General features: G+C 38.8%; 2 protein-coding genes across 18 annotated transcripts in view; one reads left to right on the top strand and one right to left on the bottom strand.

Annotated features, from left to right (window-relative positions):
• On the bottom strand, positions 1 to 4832 carry mtfr1l (mitochondrial fission regulator 1-like). Of its 4 annotated transcripts, none has more exons than XM_011490307.4 (7): positions 4716 to 4832; positions 3660 to 3735; positions 3464 to 3571; positions 3269 to 3378; positions 2840 to 3051; positions 1452 to 1827; positions 1 to 1374 (listed from the first exon to the last, which is right to left on the bottom strand). In XM_011490307.4, the coding sequence occupies exons 2-7, from the start codon at positions 3672 to 3674 to the stop codon at positions 1257 to 1259; spliced, it is 939 nt and encodes a 312-aa protein (XP_011488609.1). In that variant the 5' UTR covers positions 3675 to 3735; positions 4716 to 4832; the 3' UTR covers positions 1 to 1256. The 4 variants fall into 4 exon arrangements, with proteins under 4 accessions (XP_011488609.1, XP_004082297.1, XP_011488608.1 ...); XM_004082249.5 differs by having other exon boundaries at positions 4682 to 4822; XM_011490306.4 differs by having other exon boundaries at positions 3660 to 3790; positions 4682 to 4819.
• The window catches only part of LOC101173106 (oxidation resistance protein 1), an 18419-nt gene continuing 3126 nt past the window's right edge, over positions 4764 to 20056 (top strand). For 2 of the 14 annotated variants that reach the window (XM_020713488.3, XM_020713486.3), the window contains exons 1-14: positions 4764 to 4900; positions 8060 to 8179; positions 8943 to 9156; positions 11605 to 11795; positions 11981 to 12060; positions 13868 to 13999; positions 14733 to 14900; positions 15415 to 15546; positions 15636 to 15820; positions 15907 to 16235; positions 16310 to 16466; positions 18212 to 18389; positions 18509 to 18628; positions 19887 to 20039. In XM_020713488.3, coding sequence (XP_020569147.1) covers positions 4882 to 4900; positions 8060 to 8179; positions 8943 to 9156; positions 11605 to 11795; positions 11981 to 12060; positions 13868 to 13999; positions 14733 to 14900; positions 15415 to 15546; positions 15636 to 15820; positions 15907 to 16235; positions 16310 to 16466; positions 18212 to 18389; positions 18509 to 18628; positions 19887 to 20039 — 2178 coding nt within the window. In that variant the 5' untranslated portion in view covers positions 4764 to 4881. Of the gene's footprint in view, positions 4901 to 8059; positions 8333 to 8942; positions 9157 to 11604; positions 11796 to 11980; positions 12061 to 13867; positions 14000 to 14732; positions 14901 to 15414; positions 15547 to 15635; positions 15821 to 15906; positions 16236 to 16309; positions 16467 to 18211; positions 18390 to 18508; positions 18629 to 19886; positions 20040 to 20056 lie in introns of those variants that run through there. The other 12 variants (XM_078940577.1, XM_020713487.3, XM_078940586.1 and 9 more) reach the window with 9 other exon arrangements.

Here is a 20056-nt window from a genome sequence, read left to right on the forward strand (position 1 = left end):
TTGAAAAAACATCTGCGCAATCTTTATTTACAAGTTGTTGCATGACAAAGAAAAGAGGAAAAAAACATATACACGGTGGTGAGGGATAAATGCTGCAATGATTACATGCACTCAAGTATAGTTGAAATTCAAAAAACTAACAGAGCAGCTCCTCTTCTTTGGGAAGTGTTAGAAAGAATAAGATGTTTTGGTATCTAAATACACAGACCCGGCCAGCATGATCTACATTTGCAAACACTTTTTTCATTTCTTAAGGTGTTCAAGGATGAAAGAGAGGCTCATTTAGGACAACAAACCGAAAACATTTGCAGAGTAGAGAGGGATGGAGGAATTTTCAAGAGGAAACGAAATAGAAATCTTTAGTCTACATGCTTCCACATGGATTTTGGAAAATTTTGGTGGAACCTTTAAGCCAACCCCCAATTTGAACTTTCTAAACTTTACCAGAGCAATCGTCAAGTTCTGTGAATATTTTCAGACTAAATGCTTCTTAAACTGCTTTATTTCGATCTTTCTAGCAATGGGACAAAACAGGCAGTAGGTTTGAACAGTAAATCAAGGCCCCTTTTTAGAGGAGTTTGCAATCAAGTACACAAGAAAACCAGTAACTTTTAACCTAATTTCCAGAACTTTCAGGTCATTTTAGTTTCAAAACAGGTTTAATGTCTAGCTATCTATAGTTAAAAACACAAAAGGAGCTATAAAGGCTACAGGATTCAGTTTCAGTACACTTTGTTCATACACAATCTATGTTTCTGTGCGCACAACAGCTTTTCAGCTGTACAGGAAATGGGTTCAAGTATGTTACACTTGTTTATTCAAAAACTATTTAGAAAACAAGAATAGAAATCAGTAAGGTAGAAGAGGCATACGTTTCTCACTCACAGCCTTCTTTAAAAATAAAACGCCATAGGTGTAAAACTGATTATTGTTTTTATCTGAATCCTTTGTGAAATAGAGAATAAATCTACCCAAAAAGCAGCACAGCAACTGCTGATTCTGTTAGAAATAAGTCTGTGTTGTACTCTGGTGGAGGCTTTTGCTTCAGGTCTCAAAGGCGAGTGTCAATAAAAAAGAAAACGCCTAGAATTTATAGTAAAAAGGAGCAAAAACCAGCAAGCAAAGCTAGTTTGCTTTAAGAATGGTATCGGATATAAGTTTTTGTTATTTTTCTAAAGAAGAATTTAAAGCCCAGCAGCTTTCTTGACTTACATGAAGCAGCAGGATTTGGGTTTTGATGCCCCACATCTTACACTCTACTTTCTTTTCACAGCAGCTGTATCTTCTTCTTTTAGGACAAACTTTTTCCTCAGAGCTTCTGAAATCAACAAGGCAGAATCCTCTTCTCGAAGAGATGTGCAGCCTCGGTTGTACCTAAAAAAAAAAAGAGAAATATCATGAGGAGTATTTCACTACTGGTAAGTAAACGTTCTTACTCGAGCACCTCTTACCTGTCTTTGCTCATTTTCATTCGGTTCATGTCCTTCAGGATGTCCATGACATCAGCAAAACTGGTGGACTTGGACAGCGACACCGTGTCCTCCTCCGCCTCCTGGTAGTCCATGCTTGGCCGATCCAGATCGAAAGTCGCTGACGCTGTCATGGAAACCGGCGGCAGAGGGTCAGGGACCAGCTCTGACACTACGGACACCTCGTCTTTGTCGTTGTCCTCTTCCTCGTCTTCGTCTTCCTCAGTCACGTCGCTGATGACGAAAGAGGCGGGAGCGATGGCCGCCGGCTGGTAGGGCGCAGTCTCAAAAGGCGCCATGGAGAAGCTCATGCTGGTGTCGTCGGGCGAGAGCAGGTCAGGGGTCAGGGGGTTGGAGCCTGGAATCAAAGACAAACAAAGTCTGCCAGTCCACAAAGCTGAAAAGGGAAAACAATCTCAAGCTCATTTCAGCTTTTGTCAGCTGTGTCCAATGGAAATTTAAGGCATAAACTAGATTAAGCAACAGCTTTCCAACAACAACCATATCTTTTGTTAAAAGCATTTACAGTCAACCGTCATACTTTACAGCTCCCAGCTAATCGCATTTTCTCTTTGCAAAATTTGATTATAGGAGTTTAGGCCAGATAAGAGCAGTATGACACAAATTTCTGTGTTTTTCTCCCTCTTTTTTTTTAAAGAAAAAACTCATGAGCCAATTTCAAAGGAGTTTAGTTACCACTTATGTGTTTACTGAGCTCACTAAGGTGAAGTCTGCAGATGGAGTTTAAAGTCTTTTCTCTGTGCTGGTGAATCCTCCTGCCCATCTGATTCTCTGTGCACAGGGAGGAAGCCAGGCCACGGTTGCAAACAATAAGCTCATTAAAAGTAAGCTACCACATCACGCTGGGAAAAGAACCAATCAGAGAAGATGCTAAACCAGCAGGGGCGAGTATTAAACAGAATATCCTAAAACAGGCAGGAGGGAAAAGCACAGAATCAATTCAGTGTTTACAAGTTTGTGGAGGAACACAAAATTCAGTCTTTGTGATTTTTTTTAAATAAAATGCCTAAAATAGAAACTGTTAGTTAAGATTTTCTATATCTACCCATAAACAAAGATGACACAGACTGAGGGTCAGACCCTTTTTTCATTAAGCCTCTGTTAAACTGATGACCACACAGCACAGAACTGAAGAGGTAAGCTTCAGTCACTGACCTACAAATTGAGGCAAAATACTTTGGAGCTTAAGAAGAATCAGGGCAGCGTCTAAACAGCATGAGAGTCATAAAAAAAGAGTCAACAATGCTTAAAATAACACAGCAAGTTTGGAAAAAAAAAAAGAAAGAAAGAAAAAAAAATCACGACAGCAGATTTCTGACTCCTGGAGCAGTGTACAGGGATTTACCAACCTGTGTCGTTTGCGACAATCTTTGCGATCTGAGCTCGGAGTTTGCTGAGCTCATCCTGCAGGGCTGTAGTACAGTTAAGAGCCGTCACGCCGGGCTTCCTGAGCCCCTCCATCCTTTTGCCCTCCCGGCGGAAGTTAGGCACAGATGAGTTCCTGTGGAGCACCAGGAGTGGCGTGGGCCTCCACTCGTGTTTCAGAGGGCGCGTGTCACTCCTTACAAAAAAGAAAAATAAACCACAGATACAGAGATTAGTATCCAGAAAAACCAGCTTCTGTCAAGGCTTCAAGTATGTGGTTTAAACATAGCTTTTTCTGTTACTTGTATGTGGACCCACTAAATTATACATATAATGAAAATATAATATGATAATATAAATGGATGTCAGAGGAGGAATTTGCCCCTTATTTTTTACTGATTTGCCTGATTTACCTCACTCTGGCATATGTCTCCTCCTCATCTGCAACAATCCAAGCGATATCTGCCAGTGTAGGAACCATAGGGCCGTCAGCAGGGCGAAGAGACGGCAAACCAGGCAATTCCTGTCACAAAGAGTCAGTAAGATACCAAAACTAACACAGAGTTCTACATTTACAGTACAAGAATAACAGAGAATGTTGAGTCAACCTGGAAACATGCTCTCTGTGGAGGTTTGAGTGGAAGAGTGGAGCCTATTCTTCTCACAACACTGCGAGTTGATCCATGAGGCTTATTCTGCCAGATAGGTATAATTTCCTGCATAACACACACACAAAAACATGGAGTGCCCTTCAGCTGTATTTGCTATTAAGATGGATTTTGGAAAGTTGAAAAACAAACTTACTGCTTGAGTTTCCATGCTGATGGCTGCAGTGTCATCCGTTAGAGAGTTGCACGCCAGTGCTGGGTGCTCGTAGTGTCTGGAGATGTAGCAGCTCAGTTAGCAGATGTCATGTTAAGTATTTGAACTTGTTCCTAGGATTAAAACGGTAATGAGTTTAGGTATAAGTTGAAAGGAGTGTATCGAGTATGCCTGTTAAGTGACTACCCTTTTATGTGATTGCACAAAGTCTCTCCCATTTTTTCTTTTTAAATATTAAAAATATACACAAATGTTGTTGTATATTTATTTTTAAAAAAGTTTACAAGATAAAAAAACATGTTAGGTTTTAGCATGTAGTAAAAAAGAATTTCACTGGAGGCTTATGGGAGCATAAATGTCCCAGCATTCACGTTTTTATTTAAACTATTTTTGTATAAACTTTAGGAAATGTATTACATTGTTTTAAAAAAAATCAGTTTTCCAGATTTCCATATGCCAACATATTTTGATTATTATAGAAGTTATTAAAACAACATATATTCAGATAATGTATTTAATGCCGCACACAATGACAATACTAAGTGCGGCGTTAGGTTAGCAAAGACACTTAAAGCCTCGAACACGTTGTTATATTTAAACTTTTTCTTGTAAATATGGCACCAACGAACCTAAAATACTATTTCTGCTTTGATATCCTCGAAATAAATCAATAGTCAAGATAATGTCGGCTAAAGAGGCTAGCCGACCTAAGACGCAGGTTAACTTATTGGACACACAGTCACAGTCGGACATCGTTAAAGCTTTCACAATAAAAGATCAATATTCTTTCATACAGACATACAAATACATATTGTATTTTTATTAAATGCTGTCTTTCGGTCGCAACAGCCGGTGGTTAGCTTAAAATAGGCGTTTAAACACAGAAGGTTTAGCTTTAGCTGCACCAACAGCAACAACCGTTTGCTTTGACCCACTGCTGAAATAAATAACCAGCGTCTATTCATCTTACTAACTTTAGAAAATACAATAGTAATTCAACTTACATTAAAGTTATACCGTAAAGCTCGAAGCAGTTACCGGTTTAGGGATTTTTCACTTCTGCTCCTTGTCTTTCAATGTTGTTCATTAGGCCGGAAACCTGTGTCTCCCTGTCCTCAGATCTGATTGGCTCCCTGGGTTACGTCACTGACACAACAGAAAACAATGTTCCCAATGGCGCCCTCTAGCGATTGTGACAAGCAAAATGGAGTCAAAATATGAAGGTAAAAATGTATGTAAATGAACGAAGAGCTTGTAGATTTGATTGGAGAACTTGTAAAAAAGAATGTGAGAATTTGCGCACCAAAAATTTGCATCTGTGTGTAAAACTCTTATGCTGTAAAGTTTGAGAAATGAAACCCAAACTGACAAACTACAATTTCCATGTGTTCATTTAGAGTTACAACGTCAAACCGGCGATTACAACGAATTTGCTGACGCGATTTACGAGCGCTAAAACTGCGCTAGGACTTTTGCTACACATTGCTTCCAAGACATTTGTGCCAAAACTGATTTGTTTCTCCGATAATGGAACAAGGAAGAGGGGGGTCAGAGGAGGGGGAGGTCAATCAATCAGAGTACAGGACTCAGAAGACTCAGTAAAGTTGGAAAGGTCTTCACAAATTCTGACTTCAAACCTCAATAACTCTTCTGATAAACGTTCAAATGTGACAGCAAGTATATCAATCATTTTGAATTAACACATGGAGTGAACTCCAAGAGAGCCGGTTTAGCTCGTGCTAGTTTGCGGCGCCTTCCGTCCGTGAAACCAGGGTTCAAATCCAGGCTGCTCTCTGTGCCGGTCCCAAGCCCAGTTGCCTTGAGAAGGTTGCGTCAGGAAGGGCATCCGGCGTAAAACATTGCCAAGTTTACCAATGCGACTTGTTCGCTGTGGCAACCCCTGATGGGAAAAAGCCGAAAGAGGAAGAAGACATGGAGTGAACTACAAATGCATTTCAAAAGATTGCTTTTTCTGCCTTGTAATGAGAATTGCTCTCTTCGAGTTGTTAATGCAGACACGGCGACACGGCTGCCAAGGGACCGTCAACAAAGTGCAAGCTCAGAGCAAAGACCATTTTTGTAAAAATCAATAATCTCTCAAAAATGATTAAATGTCTACATTTATATGAGCTGGTAATGAAGACTCATCATCATATTCATGCTACAATCAATATTTTGTTAGAAATTCCATCTTTCTTTATTTGTACATAGTTTTTCAAATTTTAATAGACATATGAATCATAATAAAGGTGCTCAATAGTTGTGAAGATGGTAAATGGTGTATACTTATATAGTGCTTTTCTACCTATAAGGCCCAAAGCACTTTACAGTCACACACACATTCACACACACATTCACACAATGGTGGCGGCTCAGCTGCCGAACACTGGCGCCATCCTTCCACCAGAGGCAAGGTGGGGTTCAGTGTCTTGCCCAAGGACAATTCGACACATGGGTGTGTAAGGCGGGAATAATAATGTAATATTACGAACATGGGTCGACCGCCCTACCGCTGCACCACGGCCGCCCAGATACTGAAGCTATTGTCACCAAATTTTCTGTACTGACTAATCGTGACCCTATTGTCCTACTACAGCAAAGATTATGCCATAAATTCACTTTGTTTATTTTCAAGAATTTCTTTTATTTAAATATGGATCAAATTTAGTCAAAATGCTCAATAGCTCTTATTAACAAAAAGGTTAAGCTTTTTTTTTTAATACAATAAATAATAATTATTCTTTAACTTAAAAAATACACAAGTACATTTTTTAAAAACCAGACATTTCTTTAAACATTTCACAAATTGGTTAAAAAAAATTGCAATGGCTCCTTCAAAAAAAGGCGGAACGTATAAACAACGTTTCTTTTTGTAACACTACCTTCATCACTGGGGGCGATTTTCAATGCGAAAAGATATTTCTGTTTGTTTAACCCATTAAACAATGTCTGTGACAATTTCTATAATTGACTTTGATTTTCAGTATGTGTTATTTGAAAAACAAAAGATGCAGAAAAACTGCAGAGTAACAAACGCCTGCAGGCTCAACTGCCAGCAGAACACGGAACTAGAGAAAGACCACAAACACGACTTGATTTGCATAAACTTGTGCTAAGAAATGAGACAATAATCTTTCATTGACATTTTAACCTGCAGTCATTAAAACACAGCTGGTCTTACAGAGAAATCCTAAAGATCTAATATGCACTAACCTACGGTAAGATCCAGTCAATAACGTGGAGATTATGGGACTTGATTAGTAACATTTAGCATCATTTCTGCCCTTTTCTCAACAGCAGATGTTTATTTACCTTCCTCCCCAGCCTCCAGCAGTAGTTGCTGTCCTGAAGATAAGGAGGAACTGGAAACATCTGTAAAGTCTGACATGCAAAAGTGAAGAAAAGTACAGAATTGGCAAACGTTTCTCATTTTTACAACTATTTTCATCCACATTAAAATGCAAACGTTCTTGAACAGCTCTTGAACTTATTGATGTACAACCTGATGTGTAAAATTGAGATCATCAAGTTAATGTGTAATATTATCAAGATAACGACAAAATGTATCTGGAGTGGATGCTTATATTATCTGAGCTAAATGCACAGAAACGACCATATTCATAATAAAGAAAAGTTTAAAAACAAAAAGGAGAAACTAGAGAAAGAAAAAAGCTCTAAACTTACCTTTCAGGTCTGAATAGCTTCCTTCATAAACTTGGCAAATAAATCTCTCAAGTGGCTTTTCTACTGTCTGCAGCAAAGTCTGAGCACAAACTGAATTTTTTAAGAACTGATTCCTTAAACCAAAATAAAATGAGGTCGCCGTTGTAATCGCCAATTTCAAGTTGTGTGACTGTAAATGAACACATGAAAATGGTAGTTTGTCAATTGGGATTTTGTTTGTCAAACTTTACAGCAGATTTGTATACACAGATGCAGATTTTTGGTGTGCAAGTTCTCACATTCTTTCTTTACAAGTTCTCACATCAAACCCACACGCTCGTCCATACTGACACTTTTTTTAACCTTCAAGCAGTTTTGCAACATTGACAAACAATCCTGTTTAATTTGCATTACATGTTCAACAGAAATGGCATGGAGTCATGCAAAACGGGTGATACCATTGGAATCACAGTAGTCCAAATAGAGTGTGTGCAGAAATATGGAATGTGGCATAAAAACCACAGGGAATCTTAATATAGAGTAAGATCCAGACTAAATTATGTTTGATAGGTTTGATATATCAGGGTTCCATTTAACTGTCCAATCGATCACAATTATTATACATGTTTAGTACTGAAATTATAATGCTATATTATTAGACGGGTAAACAAGTAAATAACGTTCAAAAGTTTCGTTTTTATTGCTTTTTTGTGATTTAGTTTTCTCAAAGCTCAAGATACAAGATAAGACCCTGTCATCCACTTCCGCTTTCGTCAGTTCCTCTTTGGCGGAGTGGAGGCCGGAACCATCTGACCCACCACCAGCTTCTTTACTGCGAGGTGAGCGCGGGGCGGAGCTTCAATATTAATCATGTTCCTGTGTCTGCGGAGCTACCACAACCACAACACCGCTGTATTTTGAAAACACGCGCATGTGACCGACACTCGTCTCTATCCACGGGCAAGACAAAGGTCAGCAAACCCTCCGCGCAGGTTGCTCCCCGCTTGTCCCTCATCTCTCTGTCATTTGCTGCCGATGTCACGATGTGTTTCCGTTAGCTGTCTCGATTCTGTGATGATGTCGCTTAAAATGCTTTCTTCAGATGTTAACTATAGACCATCATCATTTAAGGAATATAGATATTTTTTTAAACAGAATAATGGGTTTTTAGAGCTTATTTACAAGGTTAAAGCTAACAGGGCCTCTTCTAAGCTAACCCAGTTATTCAAATCTGCACCCATGGCATGACCCAGGTATTTTGGTATGATCATGAATAGCACAATGACAACAATGTAAGCTATTCCAGCCAAACATATTTATTTTTTGTTCATGTAAATGGATGTATTATAAATTTAACGTTATAGCACTGCTAATATTGTTTTAAAATGACATTAATTCAGTATTGCTAGGGGAAATTGTACTGCTGCCATACAATATTCTATGCTAAATTAGTATATTTCTGTGAAATATTAGGAAAATGGTGCAATAGCTCATACTGACTGTAAGGTTATACAACAAAAAAGTTCCATTAGATAGGGTCATGCCCCCCCCCCAACGTCCTGGATCAGATGAATGTTTCTGTCCACATCTCTGTCTCTGTAGGTGCTGTGACCGAGAACACAGATCAGGGATGGAGATCGAGGAAGGAAGGGTGCCGTCACGTTCCCTCGTCCCATTGCATCTCCTGGCGCCGGCGCAGTGACGAAAAACCGAGAATGGCTCAATTTGTGAGGAGGCCAGAGGCTTTAGGAGCCGTGTACCTTGAGTCGCAGAGGAACAAGTCCAGGACCAGCTACTTCTGCAACGTGAAAAGCAGGTCAGGCTTCTTAACACGTCGGAAAACAAGCAAAACCGTCAAGCATTTTCCCTCTCACTTTACCTACTGTTCAGAATCTTTAACAAGATACATTAGGAAACCTCTAACGAGCAATTCTAGAAGTATTTGTAATAAACTTTTTATGAGCTGTTTCCACTGCTGAATGACAATAATAATCTGAGCATCATGTGGGTGAAAGCAGAACAGCCTTCCATGGAACTGTGGCTCCTCATTGGACAGACGACTCCCACTCCTCTATAAATAACACAGAGCAGACGGCGGGCATTGCTCCATTTGATTATTCACACATCAAGTACTTTCCTATCAGGAAAATGCATCCTAAAAAACACTTAAAAGTGTTGAGTCTTCTTTTTCTGGCACAAATACTGTTCTACACAGCATTGGTAACCAAATGAAACCAGGTTAGTGTGTAAATTCTCAACTACCAGGTGCAGCAGGAGACTTTGAATGTCACCATGTCACCCATTGCTTGAGTATTATAGGGATTACACTATACCCTATGAAGCAATCACTTATATAGGCTATTGTTTGTACACCGTTAAGACAGTTTAGCTTTAATGAAATAATCTGGATTGAATTGGATTATAGCAGTAATGGATTAGTCTTGGGTTTATGTTTTTGACCTTTTGTGTTTTGCTGTGAGACAACTTTAATTGTGAGGATGCAATAGAAAAAAAACTAAACTGAATCAAATAAATAATTACATTTTTAACGAGAAATGCAAAAAGCAGGAAAATTTTAAAAATTATTGATATTGTGCCAAAAGAAGCAGTTAATCAATTTTTTTAAAATATGTCGATAGAATTAGGTTTTCTCCCTAACTTTGTGTCAAAAACAATTTTTTTGGGGTGTTTCAAAATGTACACATCTCTTTTCGACTGCCTGTCAGTAAAACAGCTGTACAGATGTTGTTTAAACTTCTCTAGAGACCATTCAAATGAGACTGAAAACTATTCACTAAATAAAGTGTATTCAAAAATAACCTTTCTAGTCATTTCTGTGGAATTTTAGTGCAATTTTACAGAAATGTGCCAAAAGAACAGAATAAAATTGCACAGCACTTCATCTCTACGAGAGACTCAAAAAAGAAACTTCTTATTCTTTGAAATATTCAAAAACATTGAATAAAGCAAAATATTCCTTTCTGACAACTAATGCTTCCCCTAATTTAAAGAATAAATGATTTTAAAAAAGGAAATTAAAAAAAGAAAAAACAACAACAACAATTGTAGCTGAGTAAACACCATAGGTCCGCATTAGGACATCTACTTCAGTCAAAATATATGTTTCAGGTAATTCTGAAAGCTTTTCAAGTCTTCATTATTCACCTATTTTTTGCATAAAGAGTCAAAGCTGCTAAAAAGGAATACAATCTATTGTTTGGCTGCTTCAATAAAAAAACATAAACATTTTAAATAACCTTAAATTACAATTAAAGAGTTATGTAACTCTTAACTCAGGTTTCTAACAGAGAGAAGTCTGGAAAATATTATTTGCTACAATGACCCTTTTTGTAAAAAAAAAGTGTGTTATTTTAGACAAATTTGTTTCAATTTTAGTAGACATCACCTAAGATTTAAAATGATAATTAATTTCACAGTTATAAAATTAAAGTAGAATCCCTGGATTGTTGTCTCACCCCCATGAAAACTCACATCAGGTGATTTTTTTCCCCCGGAAATGTCGAACTTTGGCCTCAAGGGCCACCGTCCTTCTTCTTTGTCTTCTTCATTCAACAGCAGCTTCTTATTGGTGGAACCAATGTCTCAACCAGTTTGGAAAAATATTATTTTGGCTTCATAATAAGAGGAATGATTGAATGAGATGTAGAATATTTTCCTCTTTTTTTTTTCTAAAAAGATAAAATAAAAAATAGAATTAAAAAAACCCTCAACAAATTAGCCACAAAAAAACAACAAATGTCAAACACCGTTTATCCCTCTAGTTATGTCTTGGGTCAAACTAATCCAGAAACCTAAAACTTTAAAACTTCTCTTGCTTTGCTTTTTTTTTTAATATAATCAACCAATAGAATATTCACTGTGATGCATCCACTTGCAGACAAATAGATTCATCCGGTAATTTTAGGTTTGGGGGTGTGAGGAGCTGTAAACTAGTGGGAGAGAGTGTAAACAGAGAGCTCTCTGCAACCAGGAGGGAAGGGAGGCGGGGTTGTTCCGCTGCTCTGCAGAAACAATCTCCTAGAAAATGACACAGGTTTTTGGATTTGGTCTAAAAAAGGAGAAATCGTAGTTAAAAGACCACTTTGAACACTTTTACAATAGATCAAAAGAGGATCGGAGTGGGTCTGACAGTGAATTTAGACAATTAGATTAGACTCGGACGGTTTTTTGGTAAACGGTGCATAGAAATTCTTGTAAAACTAGTGCAGTTTTACAGGATTGAAAGTATTTTTATGTCTTTCAGGTTGGGATCCAAGCTGCCTGCTGGCGTTTCCCAGCCTCCACAGTTTGCAAAGCCCCCCTGGAAGACAATGCAGGAGGCGGCCGCTAACGGCCAGCTCCAGAACCAGCTCCAGAACCAGCCCGTTCTGACGCGGCCTCTCGACCACATCCCCCACATCAGAAACCCAAAGCTGCGGCAGTACTACCTGCAAGGTGATCCAGTGGGGTTTGGTACCTGCAGGCTGTTGAATTTGCATATCATTTGAAACTTCTTTGCAGTTTTATGTCTTTGCATGAAGTTATTTTCATATGGAGAGGCATGTGCGGCATGAGCTAGATCACATGACAATTGTCCTTGTTCTCCACAGAATTTCTTTTTCTGTTTTTCTCTTTTATAGGGACTTCATGGGACTTCAGCAGCTCTGCAGTAGCAAAGGAGCCTGCAGGTGGACCGTCACGTGACCGCCTGAGCAGCAGGGTGAGCGACACCATTCAGTTTTGGACGGGAGTGCTTGTGAGCCTGCGGCATTTATGTAACGCCTGATTAGGGTTGCTGGGGAGATCTCTTATGTTGGTGTTGCAGTTTATGGCCTTAAAAGAGTTTGACAGGGAGTGTTCAAGGTTCAGAGTGTATGCTTTGATACCATGGGAAGAGTGTGTTAAAGAAATTCTGCAACAAATACAGCTGCAAAGAGAAGACCTTTAGAAGTTTTTTTTTACCAAGGTAATCTGTAAGCTGCCTTTTTAAAATTCAACAATAAACTGCTTTGACTGTAAAAATGTCCTTTTTGGGTAAAATCCAATACTTTTGACATCACCAAACTGTGTTAAAGTTCAGATATTTTCAAGAAAGATAATATTTGTCATCTAGGACTGCCATGAGGTGAAGCTACTAATTGTAGGCTTTCCTGTTATTTGTCATGTGGTTTATTTCCCCCTTATTTTTTGCCCATGGACAGATACGTTATTGTTTGAAGCAGGAATCGGAAACCTGAGGCTCCGCAGCTACATGTGGCTCTTTTACTCCTCATCCCTGGTTTAAAAAAAAAGTTTTTAATTTAAAGAAGTAACTGTAAAATAAAAAGTAAGTAAGTAGTTAAGTAAAAGCAAAAGTAAACTCATTCACAAACAGTTGAAGGACAGTACGTATCACGAGACGAAGTTAAACATTTTGACAGACTTTTGTGCACCGTTAACCACAGAAAATCCACTGGAGGTCAGTAAACATAGCCAGAATTAAGGCACATCAGATTAAAAACTATATTTTCTATTTTGAATAAATTGAAGGATTTTAAGTGTGCCTTATAGTTAGGAAAATACGGTACGTGTCACTTATTATCTCTGATTGAATTTGGGTTAGTTAGTTTTACAAAATTCAGGCCAAAAACTGTAAAATAAATGGTTCATTTTTAGTTGTTTTTTTATGCCACTGCTGATTTTACACTTCCTACTACTATATTTTCAGTGTTGACATGATCCTGTGTGACACAGGGTGTCTTCTATTTAGAAAGAAAGCCAATAAACAAACCCATAAATTAAACCAAACCCTGGTGAGCTCTGAAGACTGCCGCATGATAACGGACCAAACTAAATCATTTGCAAAGTTTTTCTAATGTCTCTCCAAGCTCAAACAATGTATGTTTTCTGGACTATCCTGGCTTGAGCTTCAGAATAATGGTTTTTTGAAATACCTTTGAGTATCCCTAAGGATTTTTACAAGATTTAAGAAACTATATCCCCCAAATAGGACCCTGTAAGCAAACTCAGAAGCTTACTGCGAGGACTTAGGAAGCGTTTCTCCCACAGTTGGGTCTTTTGGTTTAATCCAGAGCCACAGAGAAACTCTGTCAACCAAGATAACGCTCTCAAAGTCTGAGATTTGGAGATGTTAACTGTTGTTGATGCACTCCAAAATCTGAATCTTGAGAAAGTAAAAAGATTATTTTTACAAGAAGAATTGTCTTATTTTTTTGTCTTGCAAAAAAAAAAAAAAAATCTTATCAAAAAAGTTTTTAACTGCAAAATAATCATAGTTTGAGTAAATTTGTCTCACTTGAGCATTTTTCTTGAAATATGAATTCTTGGTGAGACTACTTTTCTAACCCAACTGGCAGATTTCTTCTTGCTTACTTATTAACTGCCACTGAACTAAACTGTAGAATGTTTGACTTATTTCTGTTTTTGCTGTGTGTTTTCTGCTTGGAGCCATCAGGACTGAAGATCTGTTTGTTTTAAAAATCATGCAAACTTTTGTTTGTTTGTTTTTTTTGCATATATGAATGTAGGGATTCCCGGAAAACACAGTGTTCAGTGTTGCATCCGAGTCTAATGACGCAGCACCTTCAGCAGCAGAGGGCATGGGCCTCGCGGCTTCTCAGACACAACACGACTCATCTGCGACCTTCATGACTCCAGAGGTGAGGCCAGCTATTTCTTTAAACCAGGGGTGTCAAACTCATTTTCACCGAGGGCCACATCACTTTACCAGCTGTCCTCAAAGGGCCGGATGTAATTTATACATGTAACTAAATGTAATGAAAAATAACTAACTACTCCTGTATGTTAAATAACTCATTATTTATTTATTATAACTTTTTAAAGTGAGAATTACAGTTGCATAGAAAACAAATGTTTGCTTGTTACTCTAGCATAAATCCTTTTAAATTTGATTGTGTCAGGTTAGGTTATATAGACAGTGTTTAAGTCCTAATGTATTGTTGCCCAATCCAATATTTCAAGTCCAATTCCCCCTAGATATGAATAAATACACACTATTTTTTATTTTTTATTTTAAGAAATTAAAAACTTTTATGCTTTCGCGGGCCACATAAAATGACATGGAGGGCCACATTTGGCAGTTTGGAGTTTGACACATGTGCTTTAAACGTAGACCCTTTTTACACGCCTCTTTTGTAAGCGCGAGATTCATCAGAAAGGACAATTTCATCCTCTTTCACCATCGTGTTTCAGAAGCTTTAAAACCAAACCCACATGTTCAGCCTCACATGTACGGCCCTCAGGTCTCATGGAGTGACTGTAAACAAAGAGAGGAGGGGAACGAGCGGGCCGGCAGAAGAGGAAGTGTCTCATGTTGAACAGTGACTCCACATCGGTGTCAGAGCTGATTGTTTCATGGCTTCTGTTTTGAAGCAGCTTATCGCTAAGGGACTAAACAAAACCTCCGGAGGTGGATCTCAGCCAGAACCGCACTCCGGACATCAGGACAAGCCGGAGGCGGACGCCGACCACGACTGCTTTGTTTCGCTTACCGCTCAGCCCCACTCGCCGTCCCAAGAGGCAGATTATGACAAACTTCTGGTATGTGGAAAATATTGTAGTCACTTTGATGTCTTTGAAATGTTGCCTCATCATGAACATATGATAATGATTGTAGGTATTAGCTAATATTTATGTTGAGATTTAACACTTTATTTCACTAAAAATGTATTTTTCAACCAAAATGAAACAGAAACACCTTCCAAAACACCTTCTTTCTTTTTTTTGAATTTCAGAAAATAAAATATATCATTTTTTAAATCACAAGTAAAATTTAAGGCTTTACTGCATCAAAACAAGAGCATTAAAAGTTTGATGAATAAAAAGCAAGCATCCTGTTTTTTAACCCTGATGAGAGTTTTATTTGTAAAAATGAGACTAAATTTTAGGTACAAGATTAAATAAAGGCAATCAAGTAATGGCGTTCCCATGGAAATGATTGAAACTGATTTGCAGACTTTTAGTGCACAGAAAGGACAAATCAAATCCCAGATTGAAAGACAAGTAAAGTTCTTACTAGGAGGTCATATTTTTCTCTTATCTCTGGCATGGACAGGATGTGGAGGCGGTCCCTCTGCCTGATGGACAGCTCTGCTTACTCGCTCTACCCCCAGAGTTGTGTGAGGGGGAGGGCCCAGAGGCCATGTCGTACCTTAAACTGTTCGGCCGCCACATCACTGACAGAAAGGTGGGACGAGGAAAGACTCCTCTAAACCCTGGATTTGCTGTATTTAATAGCCGAAGTGTGCTGTTTTTGAATTTTTATTTTTTTATCAGGGTGTGGTTTCAGGTATTCTGTTGGTGACCTCCAGCAAAATCTTCTTTGACCCATTTAAGAAGCATCCGTTGGTGAAGGAGCATGGCTGTGAGGAATACTTTCTCTCTTGCTCCATTGATAATCTGGCTTCTGTGTCCTTCTTCTCCGATAGTTCACATGTTCACTTTAACACCACCAAGCAGAGGTGGGCACTGATGCACTGTTATTTTCTTAACTACAACACAGACACAGGGGACTAAAATGCTAAATTCCTGTTTCTTTTTATTCTAGGAAAAAAGAAAAGAATGTTTTCCAGAGGCTGAAAAACGCCAAAAGTCGATTAGGAAGTATCCCAAAACAAACAGTGGGAGAGTCCCTTCCTGCCTCTGCGTCTGCTTGTCCTTCTGATTTTGCTGAAAAGTTGATGGAGGAACCGTTTGAGGAAGAGGAGGCTGAAAGCAGAGACATGGCAGAGGTTGAACAGGAGTTGGATGGCAACTCACCCGGGGAGCTGTCTGAGAAATCTGTGGGTGGGTTGGCGGTCCTGAGCAGCGCTGCCTCCCTCTGCTGTGGAGGTCAAGAGGAGGCAGGTAAAGCCAGCGCGGACAGTCAAACTCCAGGTGGGATCACTTTCTCATTCACGTATAATCACTTTGCTTTTATTTCCTTCACTGAAAGTCGGTTTATTCTGTAGTGCCTCACAGGTCTTCAGCTGCTACATCTGGGTGGGTGATGTTTGTGCGGCTGCGGGTTCAGCCGCCTGTGGAGAAGAAGGGTTCAGAAGGTCTGCTGCTGGGAGGAGACAAAACCTCCACCCGACGGGACGCCTGGCTCGCCCTGTCACAGGAAAGGTAAATCATGACAAAGAAGACAACAGAAGAAAATTGAACAGATTTTAAAGTAATTAACTTTTTTTGTGTTAATTTTTTATTGTTAAAATGTTTGAAATGGACTCTTTAGAGCTGTAAATCGCTAAAAAACAGAAGTAAAACTCAAATTTCTGCCACTTTTTTATGTTTTAGCATGTTTTAAAAACAAATTTAGAACGTACTTAGGACTAATAACTTTTATTGATAAAAAACAAACATCAACGCTACTTCCAAATGGGCAAAAAAGACTTCCTTTTTCTATTGTATAGTAATATTTTAAGTTCCACCTACGAAAGTAACCTTAGACTGTAACGTTTGTCAGATTGTTCTTTCATTTAGCTCAACAAACGTAAAACCAAAAGCAGAATATTCAAATAATTACTTAGCTTTATTGTTGGTATCACTAGATGGGTGGGTGGAGTGCTCCTGCCCCAGGTGGAGGACTTTAAGTAGGTTCACGAGTGAGGGAAGATCGGAGCACGAGGTTGACAGCCGTATCGGTGCGGCGTCCACTCTTATGCGGTCGTTGTACCGGTCTTTCGGGGTGAAGAGAGAAGTGAGAAAGCAACGTTCTCCATTTACCGGTCGATCTTCCTTCTCACTTTTGGTCTTGATCTCTGGGTCATGAACAAAAGAGCGACGTCCCAAATTCAAGCGGCTGAAATGAGTTTCCTCCGTAGCATGGCTGGTTGCTCCCTTAGAGAGAGGGTGAGCAGATCACCCGGAGAGAGCTCGGATTAGAGCCGCTGCTCCTCCACATCGGAAGGAACCAGTTGAGGAGGCTCGGGCATCTGGTCAGGATGCCTCCCTGGGGAGGGGTTCCAGGCATGGCTCAGTGGGAGGAGCGGGAAGACCCAGGACACTCTAGAGAGACTACGTCTCTCGGCTGGCCTGAGAACGCCTCGGGGTTCCCCAGGAGGAGCTGGAGGAAGTGGTCGGGGCGAGGGAAATCTGGGCTTCTTTAGACTGCTGCCCCGTGAACCGGTCCTAGATGAGCGGAAGAAGATCGTATCCATAACCTGATTTGCAATGGTTTTAGATATAATAAGCATTTTTAAATAACTGAGTGAAAAACATGAAATAACTTGGATTTCTAATAAATTCAAAATGTGAAGTGTTTTTAATGGTTTTCTCTCTGAAGAAAGTTATTTTCTTCTCAAATGAACCTCTTTGGTTAAAAGACAACTCCTGCTACTTCTTAACTTGCATACTTATACACATTAAACCAAGAAAACTTAAGTTTAACTTGCAGAAAAGTTTTAAAACTGCTTTGACACGAGTTACTATGTGAAAGATGACTTCCAATCAAGCCCAAGAATGCATTTTTGAAATGTTTGTTTGCTTTTGAACTCTAGTAGCTTGACAATATTTGAATGATGAACCTGAGTTTTTTTTAATATTCATTACCATATATTTCACATCATGTTATGGACCTTTTGGCCTCTACATATTCATTTAGATAATCAGAAATGATTTAATAATGAGACAACATTCTTCGTGTGTTTTCTTGATTCTTTAAGTTTGTGATTCTCCTCCAACTTGTTTAAGGCAAAACTTTCTTTAATGGTAAAGTTTTGGTACGAGACGGAAAAATCCTTTTCCAAAAATAACTTATTTACTTCTGCGATTGCGCTCCAAAGTGCACAATAACCACTGGGAGGGGGTTTGCATGCAGCAGTGTCCTCTTTCTCAGCCGTTTGTCAGTTCAATAATTTCTTCTGATGCAGCTCCGACGAACTGCACGCCTACCTGAAGCGCTGCCGGCCAGACTTGTGCATCATTGACGGAGAGGAGGAGGGAGAGGCGGACCATGACGAAGAAGGCTTTGTACTGATCGAAGGCAGAGAGGGAGATGAGGAGGAAGCGGTGTTCCAGAGGCGCTGCAGCTCTGCTGATGATTGGGAGGTGAGCAGGTTCATGACGGTCCCACAGGAGAATCGAGCAGCAGGTCGCAGGTCACCGGAGGGGTCCTTTTAAAGCCGAACACACTCGCCTGTGGATGATTTCTACTTTTGTTTTGGCAGATGGTGCTGAAGATGGAGGACAGTAAGGACAAGCAGATCCTGGCCAGTGAAAAGGAACCTGATGGGCTCAGTTTAGTTGTGGAAAGAAGCCAGATTTTAGAGGAGTCTCATGTCAGAGAAGTAGGTGGCACCATTTTAAATAGCTTTAGAATCATGCATATATCACATACATTTCCACTATGGGTGTATTTATATAGTTTTGCAACTTTTATCATGAAATTCTTTGTGAAAACAAGCTTTTTAGGACAAGAACAATTTTAAAAATTCAGTTTTCCCTAAAATCTTAAGCTGTTCCCTATAAATCCTTCATTTTTGACTTGTGAAAAATCATTACATGAGAAAAAATATATAATAGTTTTTATTTTATGGATCACGTGAACAGTTAAAGTTGATTTTTCCTTTGATTTTTTTGCTCCTTCAAAAATAAAGGTAGAATGATATTTTAAATATGTACACAAATGGGAAAAAAAAAACAAAAAAAACAAGTAGGGCGTTACTGTTTATTTTAGAAACATTTTTGTTTCTTTTTTTTACTTATCTTTTCTATAAAATAAAATATAAAACTATAATATATAAAATCAAATATAAAAGCAATAATAGAAAAATATTATTAAAAGTGTTTTTACTAAAAAAAAGAGGCTAGTTTTCATTGTCTGTACTTAATTTTAATATCAGACAATATTCAGAAATAAAGGCCTTTGGTGTGACCAGTGATGCAATTACCGTAATAACTGAAAACACTAAGGAATACGTATTTTTTTGGAATAATTTCTTTCTGAAAATTTACGTTCTTAAAAACAATTTAAGAAATGTTGACTTGTTTGTTACAAACAAGGAAAAGTTAACAATGTAGCCTTGAGAAATTTCTTTCAACAGCAGATGCAAATATGTTTTCAACCAAAAGTTCTTTTGACTGCATCAAAAGAGGAAATGTTAGTTTAAGAGTATAAATGGAAAACGATTTTCTCCTTGAACTGTTCCTGCATATTAAACTATTGGCTGTTTAGTCTGATGCAGAAAGTTTTGTTGTGTTTTTTGGTGTGAGTGTGTCCCCAACCTGACGAGGTTTTACTCATTTTTAGACTCTTCAAAAAGAGGAACTGTAATTTAAACATAACCATGAAAGTGAGAAATGAAATATCCCTCGGTTAAGACTCCGCTACGGCCAAGATTATATGTGAAAGCGTTCAGATTGAAGTCAGATGTCAAGCGTACTCTATCAAATAAGAAATTTAAACATCAATCTGCCAGTTTGGTCTGTTGTTTTTTTCTTCAGTTTAGTGCGGAAGTTACTTATTTCCCAACTTAACCTGATGTTTGTTCATCCTGACATGCGGGGGCTGGGGGCGTCTAATTGTTTTCATTTCTTCTTTGCTAGCTGAATAAGGAGCTGCCAGCTCGAACGGTGGGTCATTCATGGCAGCTGACCTACAGCACGTCTCTTCACGGCGCCAGCCTCAAGTCCCTCTACAGAAAACTGGGAGCAATAGACTCTCCTGTGCTGATAGTCATCAAAGATTCTCTTGATGAGGTAAACTATTGTGCATT

The sequence above is a fragment of the Oryzias latipes genome, chromosome 22 (assembly GCF_053564925.1).
Source record: "Oryzias latipes strain Hd-rR chromosome 22, Olatipes_Hd-rR_3.1".
NCBI classification, from domain to species: Eukaryota; Metazoa; Chordata; class Actinopteri; order Beloniformes; family Adrianichthyidae; genus Oryzias; species Oryzias latipes.

Coding starts and splice junctions, on each gene's coding strand:
- mtfr1l (XM_011490307.4), bottom strand. Junction 3,379..3,463: donor CACAGAGAGCATGTTTCCAG/GTTGACTCAACA, acceptor TCTTTGTGACAG/GAATTGCCTGGTTTGCCGTC. Junction 1,375..1,451: donor ATGAAAATGAGCAAAGACAG/GTAAGAGGTGCT, acceptor TTTTTTTTTTAG/GTACAACCGAGGCTGCACAT.